This window comes from Malassezia pachydermatis (genome assembly GCF_001278385.1).
Source record: "Malassezia pachydermatis strain CBS 1879 chromosome Unknown scaffold10, whole genome shotgun sequence".
In the NCBI taxonomy this organism is placed as follows: Eukaryota; Fungi; Basidiomycota; class Malasseziomycetes; order Malasseziales; family Malasseziaceae; genus Malassezia; species Malassezia pachydermatis.
The window spans coordinates 136,842-153,892 of record NW_017253147.1 but is presented as its reverse complement, the minus strand read 5'-3'; the positions used below and the strand labels follow the sequence as shown (position 1 = coordinate 153,892).

At 56.9% G+C, this 17,051-nt stretch overlaps 9 protein-coding genes across 9 annotated transcripts; 6 read left to right on the top strand and 3 right to left on the bottom strand.

The window, feature by feature from the left end:
• Positions 1 to 165: 165 nt before the first annotated feature.
• Positions 166 to 2,430, bottom strand: Malapachy_0374 (brn1-protein required for chromosome condensation; the record flags this gene model as incomplete). Its single annotated transcript, XM_018134895.1, has 1 exon — positions 166 to 2,430. One exon carries the CDS (start codon positions 2,428 to 2,430, stop codon positions 166 to 168), a length of 2,265 nt encoding a protein of 754 aa, XP_017990286.1.
• Positions 2,431 to 2,885: 455 nt separating this feature from the next.
• Positions 2,886 to 3,817, top strand: Malapachy_0363 (diacylglycerol acyltransferase type 2b; the record flags this gene model as incomplete). The annotated part of the gene is made up of 4 exons (XM_018134884.1): positions 2,886 to 3,370; positions 3,400 to 3,599; positions 3,631 to 3,721; positions 3,751 to 3,817. The coding sequence occupies 4 exons, from the start codon at positions 2,886 to 2,888 to the stop codon at positions 3,815 to 3,817; spliced, it is 843 nt and encodes a 280-aa protein (XP_017990276.1).
• Positions 3,818 to 3,910: 93 nt separating this feature from the next.
• On the top strand, positions 3,911 to 4,840 carry Malapachy_0409 (hypothetical protein; the record flags this gene model as incomplete). Its single annotated transcript, XM_018134930.1, has 1 exon — positions 3,911 to 4,840. The coding sequence occupies one exon, from the start codon at positions 3,911 to 3,913 to the stop codon at positions 4,838 to 4,840; it is 930 nt and encodes a 309-aa protein (XP_017990260.1).
• An 85-nt stretch (positions 4,841 to 4,925) lies between these two features.
• Malapachy_0399 (lysophospholipase plb1) lies at positions 4,926 to 7,049 on the top strand (the record flags this gene model as incomplete). The annotated part of the gene is made up of 1 exon (XM_018134920.1): positions 4,926 to 7,049. One exon carries the CDS (start codon positions 4,926 to 4,928, stop codon positions 7,047 to 7,049), a length of 2,124 nt encoding a protein of 707 aa, XP_017990304.1.
• Positions 7,050 to 7,052: 3 nt separating this feature from the next.
• On the bottom strand, positions 7,053 to 9,090 carry Malapachy_0340 (gtp-binding protein lepa; the record flags this gene model as incomplete). Its single annotated transcript, XM_018134864.1, has 5 exons — positions 7,053 to 7,089; positions 7,124 to 7,512; positions 7,556 to 8,274; positions 8,302 to 9,017; positions 9,083 to 9,090. 5 exons carry the CDS (start codon positions 9,088 to 9,090, stop codon positions 7,053 to 7,055), a joined length of 1,869 nt encoding a protein of 622 aa, XP_017990294.1.
• Positions 9,091 to 10,842: 1,752 nt separating this feature from the next.
• Positions 10,843 to 11,592, top strand: Malapachy_0355 (60s ribosomal protein l24; the record flags this gene model as incomplete). The annotated part of the gene is made up of 3 exons (XM_018134877.1): positions 10,843 to 10,886; positions 10,983 to 11,019; positions 11,218 to 11,592. The coding sequence occupies 3 exons, from the start codon at positions 10,843 to 10,845 to the stop codon at positions 11,590 to 11,592; spliced, it is 456 nt and encodes a 151-aa protein (XP_017990321.1).
• A 410-nt stretch (positions 11,593 to 12,002) lies between these two features.
• On the top strand, positions 12,003 to 13,877 carry Malapachy_0353 (serine palmitoyltransferase; the record flags this gene model as incomplete). The annotated part of the gene is made up of 1 exon (XM_018134875.1): positions 12,003 to 13,877. The coding sequence occupies one exon, from the start codon at positions 12,003 to 12,005 to the stop codon at positions 13,875 to 13,877; it is 1,875 nt and encodes a 624-aa protein (XP_017990316.1).
• Positions 13,878 to 13,932: 55 nt separating this feature from the next.
• On the bottom strand, positions 13,933 to 15,770 carry Malapachy_0329 (meiotic sister-chromatid recombination aldehyde dehydrogenase; the record flags this gene model as incomplete). The annotated part of the gene is made up of 4 exons (XM_018134853.1): positions 13,933 to 14,006; positions 14,036 to 14,238; positions 14,265 to 15,355; positions 15,381 to 15,770. The coding sequence occupies 4 exons, from the start codon at positions 15,768 to 15,770 to the stop codon at positions 13,933 to 13,935; spliced, it is 1,758 nt and encodes a 585-aa protein (XP_017990313.1).
• A 109-nt stretch (positions 15,771 to 15,879) lies between these two features.
• Malapachy_0349 (cop9 signalosome complex subunit 5) lies at positions 15,880 to 16,947 on the top strand (the record flags this gene model as incomplete). Its single annotated transcript, XM_018134871.1, has 1 exon — positions 15,880 to 16,947. One exon carries the CDS (start codon positions 15,880 to 15,882, stop codon positions 16,945 to 16,947), a length of 1,068 nt encoding a protein of 355 aa, XP_017990265.1.
• Positions 16,948 to 17,051: the final 104 nt, after the last annotated feature.

Genomic DNA, 17,051 nt, shown 5'->3' with positions numbered 1-17,051 from the left:
GTGGCACGTCCAAAAAAAAGGCAAGGCGCCGCGGCGCGCACGGTACGCACGCGATGCTCCGAGCGTCCTTCGCGCACGTGCGCTCGCTAGGCCTCCACGCGCGTGTCGAGCAATCTCAGTAGGCACCAAACGTAGGGGTATCTTGTCTATAGACCGTGAGCAGCCTTAGGCCATGTCGCGCTGGATACGGAGCGTGCCAAGCTGTCCTACATGAGCTTCGTCCGCATATGCATCGTCCACGTCCGCCTTGGCACTCGGCGCAGGGCTCGCCCCTAAAGCATCGTCGTCGTCCGTCGACGAGAGAACCCGGCCAGCACGAGCTGCAGCGGCAAGGAACGCGCCAGGAGAAGCGGTGCCATGAGGAACCGATGACGCAGAGGCTACGTCGATACGGAGACTTTCTTCGTTGGCAAGATGCAGCAAACAAATAAAACAGAACGACGTGCTAATTTCGTCGTACTGTTTGCGTGGGTACAGCGACTGGAGTCCCTGCAGCGCTGTATCAAAGGTCTGCGGCTCGGACGACAGAGCGAGTGTTTTCCAGATATTGTCTTTGAGCTTTTTCACGTCCACTTGCTTGGCACGACGAGCATGCTCCACAAACTCGGGGCGCACACGACGAAGCGCCTCGCCACCGAGCAAGACGTCATCCTCCGCCTCTACGTCATCGTCGCCTCCGAGCTCCGCGTCGCCGGACGGCAGCGTATCCAACATAGGAGGCAGAACATCCTCGTACGGATTCACATCTTCAAACAGGTCGGTCCGGAAAGGCGTAGCACGATCGTCCACGACGTCACCGAGACCATCGTCGTCCCACAGACTCATCGGCGCAGGCGTAGCCTCACGACGACGCTTCTGCAGGAGAATGGTCGCTTTGGGTTTGAGGAAGAGACGCAAAAGACGCTGAGAGTTGAAGTGCTGGTCTTCCGGTAGGAGATGCCGCGCTGTCACGGCTTGGGCGGCCTTGGGCAAGCAAATCGACGCAGGCGTCGCACTCGGAGCAAAGAGCGTCTGGGTAGAGGGACCTGGCTCAGACGACAGAAAGTCGATAACCATGGCCTCCTTCCCACGGCGTGGTTTCGCCTCGGACGTGGCCGGTGCTGAGTCAGACGCTGGGCCAGACAAACGCGGAGCCGAGGCAGCACTATGCAATCGCGTCATCTTCCAGTGCTCAGGACCAGCCCAGTTCTTCTGCATGCGGTTGTCAAAGTAGGTAAACAGCTGCTCATGCGCTTGCGTCGGGCCAGTGGTCGAGCTGGCCATGTCGTGATTGTCATGCGCAACAGCTGCGTCAAACGCACGCTCGCCCTGTTCTCCCACTGCAAGACCGGGCTCCGTCGTACCGTCGAAAAAGTCAAGACCGTCCATGTCAGGCAGATCCTCCTCCATATCCATCTCCATATCCATCTCAGCCTCCATGTCATCGTACGACATCGTCAGTGTGGGCAAGGCCGCCTCGTTGTCATCCGCAAAGGTAAAGGCGGACGTGGAAGGGCATAGCATGCGTGAGGCTAGCACGTCTTCCAAGGTCTGGCTCTCTGCCATGCTCTCAGGATGGGTCTGCGCGGCAGCAGCGAGCAAACGCGACTGCAACTTGCCCAGATCAATCGCAGGAGCGTCGTCCGTTGTAGGCACGGCCGCTTCTTCCTTCTCGGTATCCACGGCAGCCGTGACGTCAGATGCATCAAATACGACTTTCATAGTGTCGTCAATGTGCAAGTGATTCATCAACAAACCGCCAGCGCCACCTTCGTCAAAGTCAGCACTGGTCTTTTTAAATAGAGGGTCGACTGTGAATTCCAAGTCGTAGCGCTTGACTTGCAGCTGCGCAAAGCTCTTTGCCAGCGTTGCTTCTCGCGCTTTTCCGCGCCGCTTCCGAGTGGATGTATTCCGGCCCTCACCCGCCTCAGCGTCATCGTCATCCTCGGCCAACCCAGACTGATCAGGATCCATCGAAGAAGGGTCGGTGCCCGCAGACGCATCTTCGTCTTGTAAGCCACTAAGCAGCCGGCCTGTTTCTGCCATCACACTGTCCACACGACTCGTCCACACTTTGACACAGCCATCCAATGTACACGATGCTTTCTGGAAATTGATCGAGCCATCGCCCGAGTCAGACCGAAGAAGCGACATATCATGGAAATAGTCAATCAAGGCAAAGTTCCATGTGTTGGTAGCATTGATTTTGTTATCTGTCGCCATTTTCATCCATTCTTCAAAGCTGGTCGTGTCCACCTGCAGACTGGGGGGCGCGTTCGCGGCCGATGACGGTGCCTCTGTCGGAGTACGCAACGGTTTGCGCGCAAGGCCCTGCGATACAATACGGCGACCACCCACAGCAGACTGCGATGGTACACGCTTATCTTGCAGACCTGACGCATCGCGCCGCATGCCTGCCGCACCGCTACTCGGCGCACGGAACGGCAGCATTTTTATCAATGTCGCTCCACCAACGATGCGACGCCTTCACGCGCGCAAGTGTTGTTGTCCAACCACATCACGTGGCATCGTCATCCCCACGTGTAGCTGCCCATGCATGCGCGCCGAGCATATAGACACCCAGGGTATACCCCGGAGGCGTCCTAGTGCTTGTGCGGTCCGGCTCATATTTTGGCATTGATCGATAGAAGATTTCGTCCTTATGGCCCGCCCAAAGCCAGAGCACGGAGCGAGAGAAACATGGGACGAAGAGGCGTACAGGCAACGCCTAGCGGATATCGTCCACTATGATGAACAGCGGCCTATGACGGATCCCTACGTGTGGGGCCTGTTCCAGTGGTTCATCACACCATTTTTGAGCGTGAGTCTGTTCTTCTATCTTTGGTATGTGATTTGTGACTAACTTCAGCACCATACCTAAGGCGTGGCCTTTCCTCATCATCTATATGACCTTCCTCTTTTTCGACAAGGCACCAGAGAATGGCGGTCGCTCTGTCTTATGGATGCGAAAACTTTTCCTATTTCGTTGGTTTGTAAAGTATTTCCCGATCTCGCTGCACAAGACAGTGGATTTGGACCCATCGCGGCGCTACTTGATGGGTTACCACCCACATGGCATCTTTGGCTTGGGTTGTGTCTCGGCTCTCGCATCGCATGCTTGCGACTTCCCGGTAAAATTTCCGGGGATCAAGACACATATCTTGACATTGAACAGCAATTTCATCGTACCATTTTACCGAGACTATCTTATGGCTGCAGGGTTTTGCTCTGTGTCGCGAAAGAGCTGTGAGAACATTCTGCGCCAGAAAGCAGGCAATGCCATTGTCATTGTCATTGGCGGTGCGCAGGAAAGCCTAGCTGCACATGCCGGACATATGGACTTGACGTTGCGACGGCGTTTTGGATTCGTCAAGGTGGCGATGCACACTGGGTATGTATATGGCCTACTAATCAGACCAGAGCGGATCTAGTGCCTGTCATCGGCTTCGGTGAAAACGATATTTTGGGCCAGGCAGAGAACAGGAAAGGCTCATGGCTCTATTGGTACCAGCAGAAAATCAAGGCGGCAGCCGGGTTTACCATGCCCATTTTCTTTGGCCGTGGTTTTCTGCATAAATACTATGGATGGCTACCTTACCGACGGCCAATTGACGTCGTTAGTATGTATCAATATAAAAACTGACCGTGCAGTTGGCAAGCCCATCCCTGTACCGCATTGCGCCAATCCAACGCAAGAACAGATCCAAGAAGTGCATGATCGATACGTGGAAGCACTGATTGAGTACGTATGGAGATCAGCTCACATGACAGGTTGTGGAATGAGAACAAGGACAAGTATGCACCATTACGGCTTGAAGAGTTGCGTTTGATAGATTAAATAAATTGCAACTGAGATCTGATGTTGGGTACCATAATGATAGAGTAGGCTTCCCTCTCCACCTCCACTAGGGTTCATTGAACCTGGACCAGGATGGACGACGCGCCGCGGCAGCCGATAGCCCTTCTCACGCTCATTCGGCATGCCGAGTCCCGCGCGAACGTGGAGCGTGTACTGCAAGGCGTGACAGATGCGCCCTTATCCGAGCGTGGACAGGACCAATTGCGGAAATTGGAAGCAGCATGGCGTCCGATTTCAGAGACGGCCATGAACATGTACGAGCTACCCGCACCATCCGTCCTTGTTACCAGCCCAATAGGCCGCGCACGAAAAACGTCAGCAGCTGTTGCGCGCGGTTGTGGCATTGTAGAGGTTCCGGAAGAAGACGATACGACGTACAAGTCGCCGCCTAGCGAGGTGCCACCCCCGCATGTATGCCCCGACACAGTGCTGGTAGACTCCGCTCTGGCAGAGCGACATTATGGCAGCAATGAATGCACGAAGCATTCGAAGCGAGTTCCTGGATTTGAGCGGCCACCAGCGTCCGAGCTGGGACGAGCAGAATCCTACGACCGCTTTGCAAAACGCGTATGGATAGCTGGGCATAAATGGCTGGCATGGCTAGAGACGTATGCCAAAGAGGCGCAAGCGGGGTCGCGTGAAGCGACACCCGACAACGAAGCTACGGTAACAGAACTAAACAGCCTACCTCACTTGGTCTTGGTGACACATGGACAATGGATCAATGCGTTTCTCACGCAGCATGCGCCGACGCTACGACAAGGTTCGAGCGCGTATTACATTCGGAGTGACAACACAGCTCTTTTCACAATGGAAGTATACCCTGCCACGAAGGCCACCGAGACGCATGTTCGTGTCATTCGGCGCAATGATACGCGGCACCTGGGCCCTGCCCCCCAGACGCGACGATCTAAGCACGTGGCACAAGCGACGACTCTGACGAGCTTGTGGCAGCGTGCAGAGAAAAGCTACACGGTGGACTTAGGTAATAATATGTCATAGATTTTGCCTCTCGATTCATCCTAACGGACATATCGGTGCAAGCCAAGAAAGGCGCGGAATTTCTTTTTGACCTTGAACAGCGACGATGAAGATCACATCACTGGCGGCTGTTTTGGCTGTGAGTGCTGTGGCGGTAGGCCAGGTATCTGCCTTTGAGAGTGATGGCCATGGTGGGCACAAGTACACCCAAGATGAGCTGGCTGCGTTCGTGGGTCAGAAAGATGCACGCTACCATCTGGAGCAGATGGCGCGTGCTCGTCAGGCGGTTGACTCACGCAAGAATGTACAGAAGCAGCGCCGTTGGTCGCCCTCGAACGGATACGTGCCTGCCGATGTGGCGTGCCCGCCGATGCCGCAGGGCAACAACTACGTGGGCATGATCCGCAATGCGTCGGACTTTAAGATGAACAGTCAGGAGGCTGATTACATGAAGCGTCATCGTCAAAAGACGCGTCCGGTGTGGCAGGACTGGCTTACGCGTGCCGGTCTGGACGGTGATTTGCCGGGTGGTGTGGACCAGTACCTGAACGAGAACCAGCCGAAAGTCGGTATTGCGATCAGTGGTGGTGGTTACCGTGCGATGCTCTTGGGTGTGGGTGTTGTGGAAGGTTTTGACTCGCGTAACGAGACCGCTATGCAGCGTGGTGTAGGTGGTCTGCTTCAGGCTGTGGACTATGTGTCTGGTCTCTCGGGTGGTTCGTGGGCTACGGGCTCGATGGCCATCAACAACTGGCCGACTACACAGGAGCTGCTGCAGTCCATTTACAACCTGGACTCGAACCTGGTGTTCCCCGATGATGATGAGCTGAGCTTCTACATGGACCTGTTTGACGATGTTGGTGACAAGAAGGACAGGCACTACCCTACGTCGATCACCGACTACTGGGGCCGTGCGCTGTCGTACCAACTGCTGAACGACACCATGTACAAGGACGAGGGTCAAGCGACAGTGTACTCTGACATTGTCAACGTGACGCACTTCCAGGATGCCAGTTACCCCTTCCCGATCGTGCTGGCGATTGGCCGTCACGACAAAGAGCTTATGATTGACCCGAACGCGACCTACTTTGAGTACACGCCGTACGAGTTTGGCACGTGGCAGCCGGCGCTGCAGGCGTTCATTCCGGAAGGCTACCTCGGTTCGGTGCTGAACAATGGTCAGCCGACTGACAACAAGTGTGTGGCAGGCTTTGAGAACTTTGGCTACGTGGTTGGTTCTTCGAGTACGCTGTTCAACGGTGCCTACCTTGCGGTTCTGCAGAGCAACCAGACGGGTGTACTGACGGACATTATCAAGTCGATCTTGCAGGACATTGGTAAGGGCGATAACGATGTGGCTCCTGTCCCGAATCCGTTCCGTGGCTACCGTCCAACGACGAATGGCTTCAACACGGCGCAGTACATTGACGTGGTGGACGGTGGTGAGGCGAACCAGAACATTCCGCTTGAGCCGCTGCTGCAGCCGGCGCGCAACCTCGACATGATCATTGCTGTGGATGCGAGTGGCGACACGATGAACTGGCCGAACGGCACAGCTCTGTGGGAGACGCAGAAGCGTGCGAAGCTCGAGATGTTCTCGTACATGGCGTTCCCCGAGGTGCCGGACCAGAACACGTTTGTGAACGAAGGTCTGAACACGCGCCCTGTGTTCTTCGGCTGTAATGCGCAGAACGCCACGAACACCAACTCGGCTGTGGACAAGTCGGCGCCGCTGCTGGTGTACCTCCCGAACTACCCGTACTCGGGCTGGGGCAACTCGAACACGTTTGAGCTGGCGTACAACAAGGACCACCAGCAGGCCATGGTGCAAAACGCTATGGATGTGGCTACGATGGGTGGTCAACAGGCTGACTGGCACGAGTGCTTAGCGTGTGCGGCGACGATGCGTGGTCTGCAGCGCAGCAAGGCGCAGATTCCGGACAAGTGCCAGAAGTGCATGACCAAGTACTGCTGGAACGGCCAGACGAACGACTCGAAGGCGGCGAACTACACGCCGCCCATCGGTCTCTCGCCGTTCATCCTGACGAACGGTACGCAGCTGGTGGAGCCGCCGTCGACGGGCTCAAACGACTCGGCGAGCAGCAGTGTCACGGGCATCTTTGGCAGTGATGACGACAAGAGCGATAAGAATGCCGCTGCCCAGCTGGCTGCACCCCTGGCGTGGTCTACGGCGTTGGTCATGGCCAGCTTTGCTTTCGCGCTGTGGTAATTCTTAGGACTTGACACGTGTGTCGAGAATATCCATGAAACTTTTTAGTCGTTAGTCGTTGAAACAATACATACGCTTTGTGAGGTACTTGCACTTTGCCGAGGGACATGGCTTTGAGACGTTTCTTGCCTTCCTTTTGTTTGTTGAGATGCTTGAGTTTCCGTTCGTAGTGGCCGCCATAGAGGCCGGCCGTGACGTCCTTGCGGTACGCACTGAGCGTCTCACTCGCCAGCACTTTGCTCCCGATACATGCTTGAATCTTAATCTCAAACTGCTGGCGCGGAATGGCCTCTTTGAGCCGCTTCACAAACGAGCGGCCGACCAAGCTGGCCTTCGATCGATGGAGGACCAGTTCCAGCGCATCCACAGGCGTGCCAGCGACAAGGAAGGACATCTTGACCAAATCCGATGCGACATAGTCCGAGTCTTCGTAGTCAAACGAAGCGAAGCCACTACTGCGTGACTTGAGTTTGTCGAAAAACTGGGGTAAGAGCCATGGTACGTACGTCTGTCACGATCTCTGCTAACGGCAATCGGTACTGCATGTGGACTTGCGACTGTCCCGAGGTCGTAAAATCAATGTCCAGCTGCTCGCCACGATGCTCTGCACACAGCTCCATCATTGCGCCCGTGTACTCTTCCGGGCACACCAGCGAGCCCAGCACGGTAGGCTCCTCCAGTCGCTCGACCTGCGTTTTGCGCTGCCCCTCGTCGGGAAAATCCACCGGGTTGGAGCAAAGCACTTGGCGCCCATCCTTGTACGTGACACGGAACGGCACAGTCGGCGTCGTAACGAGGATCTCATGATCGTACTCGTCCTCGAGTCGCTGGCGAAACACGTCCAGATGCAGCGTACCCAAAAAGCCCAGGCGGTAGCCTTGGCCCAGCGCGGTCATGGACTCTTTCTGGAGCGTGATCGAGCGGTCGTTGATGCACAGCCGCTGAATCGCATCTTCCAGTTTCAAAAAGTCGGCCTTGTCCGTAGGGAATATACCTGCAAAGACGGTGGGCTGTGCAGGACGGAAGCCGTCCAGCGGTTCAATGGTCTCGCCAGCGCGATGGAACGTATCGCCAATACTTGCTTCGGCCGTCTCCTTCATCGTGGTAATAAGCCACCCCACCTGCCCCTTGCGCAGGATGGGCGTCGAGACAGGCTCAGGGTTGTTCACGCCCAAATCCAGCACCTCATAGCGCTTCCCACTGTGGTAGGCCACAATGATATCGCCTACGTTTTAGCCAGCGTAGCACATACCTTTCTTCACAGCCCCATCATGGATACTCACTAAGGCAATCACGCCACGGTACTTGTCGTACCAGCTGTCAAACACCAGCGCACGCAAGCCAGACGGCTCGCGCTGCGCTAACGACATGCCATCCACGCCTGGCACCGCCGGCGTACGCTCGACCAGTGCCTGCAGCACCGCGTCAACACCCTGCCCGGTCTTGGCACTGACCTGCAAAGGCACATGCGTCGTGGTATCCAGCCCTAGTATCTCTTCTAGCTGCAGCATGCAGAGCTCTGGATCAGACGCAGGCAGATCGACCTTGTTAAGGACAGGAATGACCGTCAGGCCACATTGCTGCGCAATTTTGTACACAGAGATGGTCTGCGCTTGAATGCCCTGCGTCGCATCGACCACGAGCAGCGCAGACTGACACACGGATAAGCTCCGTCGTACTTCGTACGCAAAGTCCACATGCCCTGGCGTATCGATCAAGTTGAGCAGCAGGGGCTGGGACCGCGTCGGCGGTTGGTATAGCATGCTCACAGCCTGCGACTTGACGGTAATGCCGCGCTCCCGCTCGACCTTGAGCTTATCTAGGACCTGCTTGTTCGATGCATCGCTAGGAATCGTATGGGTCAGCTCAAGCAGCCGATCAGCCAACGTCGACTTGCCATGATCAATATGCGCAATGATCGAAAAGGTCCGCGTTTCCAGCAGATCGTATGGAATGGGCGTGCGCCACCTGGTGGATGAGGCCTGGTATTAGTGGGAGCCAGCACATACATGAAACGAGCGCACGGCACATACAGGCCCATGCGCGATGCGCCGCCGCACCGTGCTCGCCAAGCGAAGCCACATGCACGGAGAGAAGGTAGCAAGCAGATCGGGGCCTGGTAATCCACATCGGGCTACAAATGTCATCGAAAACTACGGCGACTATGCCACAGCAAACATCATGCCTTCGGAGGGCGCTTCTTGATATCTTCAGGGTTCACAGGATGAATAAATACATGCGCTTCGTTGGTAGCGCCTTGGTAGCCCTTGTGCCAGTCGTATCCCACTAGACAATGTTAGTAGATGCAGATACATACACGCATACGCAAAGATCGACGAGTCAGCATTAAAGGCAATCGCCGTCACAGGCAGACGGTTGGGATTCGTCTTAAACACCTCTTTCGGTGCCATAGCCGTACCCTTGTTTTCAAACGCTAATAGGTTAGTAGGGACAATGGCACGTACTCTTCAAACGTGTTCGGCTCGCTTTGCACCAGAAACTAATCGATCCATCACCACCACCCGTCGCAAACGTGCCTTGGGAGTTGAACACGATTGCGTTGACAGGGAACAGCTGTGTCTCCGTCCGTGGCACATCAGGATGGTCCGCATTCGCTCGGCGGTGGCATCGGAACGCAAACTTTTTCACCTTACCATCCTTCGGGTCCGGGGGGTCATGGAAATAGTGTACAGCCACACGGCCCTCCGTACCACCCAGCGCAAACCCGTCGCCATCAGGCAACGCAGCAATAGAGCGCGTCTGGTACTTGAGCGGGCTAAATTGGTCCACCACCTGTTGTGCTGTCCCATTCGCCTCGTTGCACTGGAAAGCTATGATCTTACGCTCCGCCATCGCCACAATAATGACGATGCCAATCACATCCATAGCATACACACGTTCAGGGAGATCGAGCGACGTAATCAGCGTCGGCTGCGGCTCAATCTTCCAGATCTTGACGGTCTTGTCCCAACTGCCAGTGACAAGCGCACCGCCAAACGCACGAATCCAGCGCACGCAACGAATGGTATCATTGTGTTGGGCCACCACCGAAGCCTGGTTGGTGTTCAGATCGAAGCAGCGCGCCACCTTGTCTGTGCCCACAGAGATAACCTTATTGCCTTCCGCATTGAAGCATACATCCAGCACAGGACCTTCGTGCTGGTACTGTTGCCATGGCTGCACAGGTTGTGCATTGGTCTTATCTATGCGGTAAATGCGTACAAATGTATCCCAACTAGCCACAGCAAGCACGTCAGCTGTGGGGGAGAAAGCCAGGGCCGAGACAGTGTCATTAGCACCTGGGGTCACTTCAATGTCCTGTTCGCCAGCGACTTTGGTCGCTGCCGACACATTCGGCGTAGTGGTTGTAGCCGGTCGGCTACCCCACCCGCCAGCACTAGGAGTCTGGAAGAAGGACAGGTTGGGCTAGGTCGCGCCACTCTACAGCGCTCGTGCACAGGCAACAACAGCCAAGCGTCGGACGGCCGCGCGTGCGGACGGCGACGACGCGGCGGCCGCGGCGGCATGGCCACGTGGCGAGTATGATCAGACCTCCACTCTTTGGGCAGATGCGTACCTAGTGTGGTCACGTGTAGAACTATATTCCACGAACGAAGGGGCCTCGTCGTGAAACGACTAGGCGCACGTCGTCCTCCGTCTTCAAGGCAATCGATAGATCAAGGTACGTTGGGCGAGAACGTGTGGCGGAACTATGTGCTCCGTTACATGTGAGCTAAGGAGAGGACATCGGTACTAACATCTGGGTCTCCTATTTGACCCCATTTTCGTACAGATGAAGGTCGAGATTTGCTCGTTCTCGAACAGGAAGATCTACCCGTACGTATTTTTCACCTTCGCTTGTGCTCGCCTGGCATGTGAACGTACAGGCGAGACCAATGCGCGCATGACGAACAGATGGACTAACTGATACAGGGGCAAGGGTAAGCTCTACGTCCGCGGTGACAGCAAGGTACGCACTAACCAGGCGACGGCCCTCTGCATGGCGAAGGTCGACGTTGATGAAAGCATCGTGCAGGACGGTGAATGATGGGCTAGCGTAACGGCATGCCTACTCTAAGTCGGTTACCTGCGTATGCATGAACAATGTCGACGTTCACTATCGGAAGCAAGTCGGTCCACGACCATGAATGGTGACTAACAGACGTAGGTCTTCCGCTTCCTCGGCTCGAAGCCGGAGTCGCTGTTCCACCAGCGCAAGAACCCGCGTAAGATCGCTTGGACGGTGCTGTACCGCCGCATGCACAAGAAGGGTATCTCGGAGGAGGCCGCCAAGAAGCGCACTCGCCGCACGGTCAAGCACCAGCGTGGCGTTGTGGGTGCGTCGCTTGACTTGATCAACGCCCGCCGCAACCAGAAGCCGGAGGTCCGTGAGGCTGCTCGCAAGGAGCACCTCACCAAGTCGAAGGAGACCAAGAAGGCTCGCGCTGCTGAGCGCAAGGCCAACCGCGCTGCCGCTGGTGCCAACGCTCAGATGTCGCGTCAGCAGGCCAAGGGCGCCGTTCGCGGTGGTCCGAAGGCTTAAAAAGCTGCTTCGCGTGAGCGGCACAGGGTGCAGTCCCGCTTGTAGTATGCCCCTTTTTGGTGTTTTGCCAGAACGGTGCTATGTGTAGCCGTTCTTAGCAAGTAAGCTACTTGTTACCTGGCCGTCGTCCTTGTGTGCTATGAATCTGATGCTACGTGCCATCTCAGTATGGAAACCACTGGAGGCTGATGTCTTGGCATGAGGTCACGGCGTTGGGGAGGTGGTCTACGTCATAGGCTGACGTACGTGACTAGGCCCGCCGCACGCCGGCGGCCGTCGTAGTCCGCTGGGGCAAAAAGCGTGAATTCCTATAGGCTGAATTTCGGCCGATACGCCCATACGAAAGATGAACGATTGCCGGCAAGGGACGCACGTCTATCCCACCAGCCCTAGGCAACCGAGGCTTTGGCATGGGACGAGCCGAGGTGTATAGTGCGGGCACGCAGCTGGCACCGTCTGCGTCAGCGCAGAATGGCCAGAGCTCTCAGCTGCAGCACTCTGAGTTTGGTCTGAGTCAGGACAACGAATATAGCTGGACGTCGCAGTACGACCAAAGTCAACTGAACGCCGACACGGAAGAAGAGAGTGCAAGCTACTTGACCGTGCTTTCGACGTACTGGTCGTACATTGTATTGATCCTATTCAGCCATGTGCGTGATTTCATCGGCCGTCGCTTCTACCCGAAAGACTTTGAGCATCTGCGGGAGAGCAACGGGTACGCCGCGCTGAATTCGGACTTTGACAGCTTCTTTACGCGTCGACTCAAGCTGCGTATTGACAACTGCTTTGAGCGCCCTGTGACGGGTGTGAATGGCCGTACTGTCATGACACTCGAGCGTTTGTCGAACGACTACAACCGCAACTTTTACTTGACGGGACGAAAGCGTCGTGCGTTGAACATTAGTGCGTACAACTACCTGGGCTTTGCGCAGTCGCATGGCGAGTGTGCTGACGTGGTCGACGAGGGCCTGGATCTCTACGGTATATCGAGTGGCGGTACCCGTCTGGGCTCGGGTCTGCTGGATCTGCAGGTCCAGGCGGAAAAGCTCGTGGCGCGGTTCCTGCGTCAGGAGGATGCCATGCTGATCAGCATGGGCTACGCCACGAACAGCACGACCATCCCTGCGATTGCTGGGCCCGGCACGCTGATTATCTCCGACGAACTGAACCACACGTCACTTCGTGCTGGTGTGCGCATGAGCGGTGCCAGCATTCGTACCTTCAAGCACGGGAATATGGAGGCGTTGGAAGCGGTGCTGCGTGAGTGCATTAGTCAGGGACAGCCTCGTACGCATCGCCCGTGGAAAAAGATTGTGCTTCTTGTGGAAGGCCTTTACTCGATGGAAGGCACGATCGTCGACCTGCCGCGCGTGCTGGATCTTAAAAAGCGGTACAAGTTTTACTTGTACATCGACGAGGCGCACTCGATCGGTGCCCTGGGCCCACGCGGTGGTGGTGTGTGTGAGTACTTTGGCATCGATCCGAACTTGGTCGACTTGCATATGGGCACGTTTACCAAGTCGTTCGGTGCTGTGGGTGGTTACATTGCAGGACGGAAGGAACTGATTGACCGCATTCGCATTAGCAACTATTCCAACGTGTACGGTGAGACGATGGCTCCGCCGGTACTCGTGCAGATCATGTCGACGATTACTACGATCAAGGGTCTGGGCAACGATCCCAACGACCGAGCTCTGTTGCCGCCGTGGATGCACTTTTCTGAATCCTTCTTACGTGGTGTGGAGGGGCAGCATCGTCTGGAGCGCTTGGCATTCAACGCGCGGTACCTGAACCATGGCCTGCGCAAGCTTGGCTTCATTATTTGGGGCAACCGTGACAGCCCAGTGATTCCCCTGCTGCTTTTCCAGCCAGGAAAAATGATGCTCTTCTCGGAGTTTATGCTACATCGTGAGCTGGCTCTCCCACCATCAGAACGCTGGCAGGTCGAGGACGATGCATGGAACTGTGCTAGCCTCGAACACGCCAATGTGCCGCCATCCAAAGCCGGTGAACCACCCCGCCGCCCACCGATTGTTGTTGTCGTTGTCGCATACCCCGCCACGCCCTTAATCTCGACACGTGTTCGTTTCTGTGTAAGTGCTGCGCATACCAAGCAAGACATCGATGATGTGCTCATGGCATGTGACGAGATCGGGGATGCCATCGGACTCAAATACACAGACGGCGGCCCTGGTGGGCGCTGGTCTGTGGAGAAAATTATGAGCCATGCCAAGGAGCTTGCGGCGTGGAACGGCACAGATCCGTTCCCAGAACCGCAGACGTAGCGACCATAGGTATGGCGTGTACAATGTAGGTTGCCTATCACCCGTTTGTTGACACCTATAGAAGACCTGGGATCGCGCCTAGGGCATCGGTCCACGAGCCAAACGCAAGTCGCACAAGCGAGCGCAAAACTGGCCAACGTTAGTGAGACAATACATACACGTCCAGCTCCGCTGTGTGTTCGACAGCGGATAGTCGACCACGGGCGGAATCGAGGTCTGTACCAGACCAAATGCCACGTCCTCTGTCACAGCTTTCGGGGCCGTGAGGCCCAGCAGCCCTTCAGGCCCTGCAAAGCGGCCATAGCCGGAATCCTTTCGGCCGCCGAACGGCAGGCCTTGGTTCAAGTAGGAAATGCCGAAACTGTGTGTGAGAGGCAGGATACGTACTCGTTGATGTTCACCATACCGCTCTGCAGCCGCACAGCCACCGCATGGCACTGCGCCTTGGTCCGTCCAAACACCGAGGAGCCCAAGCCGAAAGCGGTGCCGTTCGCGATCTGCACGGCTTCTTCGACGTCGTCGTAGGCCATGATCAGGAACACAGGGGCGAAGAGCTCTTCCTGCGCAATGCGCATCGATGGCGTGACGTGCGTAAGCAGCGTCGGTGCAAAGTAATGACCCAGAGGCCACGTTGGGTGCACGAGACGATGACCGCCCAGCACAAGCTTGGCACCATGCGCCACGGCGTCGGTAATGAGCGCCTCCAGCGCGTCAAAGCGGGCATCAGAGATCATAGCACCGCAGTCGACGGTATCCTGGCCGTCAGGCCCACATCCAAACCGCGTCTCGTCCAGAAAACTACCGCACCGCAGCTTCTCGATGCGAGGACGCACCGCGTCGACCAGCTCGTCCACCATCGACCGTGGCACAATAAACCGCTCAATGCCAATACAGTTTTGGCCCATGGCCTGGAAGCAGGCACGCATAAACATGGACGTAAAGAACGACAGCGACGTATCCGGCAGAATGACCGCTGGATCCTTACCGCCCAACTCCAACGTCGTGGCCGTCAGTTGCGGCGCCGCAGCTTCGGCGACTTTCCGCCCAACGGCATCGCTGCCAATGAACGTGATATGAGCAAGCCGAGGATCGCGCGTAAGGGCTTCCACAGACGCTGGACCGCATGTCACGACCTGAACAAGATCGCGTGGGGCACCGCATGCATCCAGGCAACGGTGGACGGCAGTAAGCATGTGATGCGACGTCCATGCGACTTGTTCAGAGCACTTGACCACAATGGCATTGCCAGCAAACAGGGCAGAAATAATGGGGCCCAGCATATTGTGCACCGGGTAGTTCCACGAGACGCAGGCTGCAACGACGCCCAGTGGCTCGTGGAAGACGGTGCATCGTTTGTGTGCCAGCAGCAGATTGCCTGAGCGGCGCTCCGGACGGAGCACCTTCTCGCCCTGCTGAATCGTCCATGCGAGCTTGGCGCAGGTCGTAAGCAGCTCGCCAAACGCAGCGTCGATAGCCTGCTGTCTAAGTCGGGTAAATACGTACCGTTTTGCCTGTGTCGCGGCAGGCGATCCGCGCGATCGGCTCCAAATCACGCTGGATCCATGCATGCATGGCACGCAATACGTGCCTACGTGCCTCGAACGACGACGTGCGCCAGGCCTCCTGCGCCTGCACTGCACGTCCGATCTTGGCGCGGATCGTATCTGGGGTATCCGCCGGGACCTCGCCTAAGACGTAGCCTGTGGCCGGGTCATAGCAGTGAATGGAGGAGGCGCCCACCACCGGTTTGGACGGATCACGAAGCGGCCCCTTCCATCCAGGGCGTGCTTGCTCCGGGTATACGCGCTCGATGTGCGGAACAGGCGCCGGTCGGGTGACGTACCAGTAGGCCAGTACGACCGCCACGGCGCTGAGCCCCACCGCCAAGTACATGGAAGGCATAAATGGACCCATTTTCGACGGCGTGGCGCGTGCCAGCCACGTTGCTGAGCGTCGCGTGCGTGGGGGCCTCCTCCACATAGCTCGTTCACGCACGGCCAGCATGACGACAGAGGCGGCGGCGGCACGGACGTCGTTCGAGATTGCCAATGGGATCACGGACTCGGCGACCGAGGCGCTGTACCACCACGATGCAGCTACGTACCAAGCGCTCCTCCGCGAGGCGCCATGGAAGCATGATCCCTACTATTTCAAGCATGTGAATATCTCTGTGGTAGCGCTGCTCAAGATGGTCCTGCATGCGAGGGCAGGCGGCGATATGGAGGTAATGGGGCTTATGCAAGGCCGCGTATGCACCGAGACACGGACATTTCATATCCTTGATGCGTTTGCACTGCCTGTGGAAGGAACAGAGACGCGCGTGAATGCACAGAACGAGGCGTACGAATACATGGTCCAGTACTTGGAGACGTGCCAAGCGGTGGCGCGGCCTGAGCATGCCATCGGCTGGTACCACTCGCACCCAGGCTATGGATGCTGGCTGTCCGGCATCGACGTACAGACCCAGCTGACCAACCAGCAGCAGGACCCGTTTGTGGCGATTGTCATTGATCCATGGCGCACAATGTCTGCGGGCCATGTCGATATCGGTGCGTTCCGTACCCTTCCGCCCGAGTTCCACGCGGACTCGTCGCCGCACCGCACCACACCCCATGCCATGCCAGCGGACAAGGCAGCGGACTTTGGTGCGCATGCCTCCCGGTACTACCCACTCGACATTCATTATACGAAACTCGCCTCCGATCGCGGACTGTACGAGCGATTGTGGCAGTCGTACTGGGCACACTCGCTCACGACATCGCCGTCGCGCACTGAGCAGGCACTAGCGACGCAGCAGGTACATGCTATTGCCGCACAGCTGCGCGACACGGCCGAGGCGCTGCAGCATACGATGCCAGCGCCCAGCGGCTTATCTCTTGCCCAAGCTGCGCGACGCGTGCCTGGGAGCATCGATACCGATATCCCAGCACTTGTACGTCAGCTCACGCAGCGCGAGGCCGAACAGCCTCTGGTGCAGGCCGCGCAGCACGCCAAGGTCTTTCTGGCCGACGCCCAACATACCCTGTTGCAGCACGAGATGAAAGCAGCGCTCTTTGGCCCTGCCGACTAGCACCCCACTGTACATATACTCCATATATTATCGCACGAGGGCGAGAGTGAATCTATGTGTGGTAGTGATGGTGATAGTAATGGTGTAGATGCCAATTCATTACG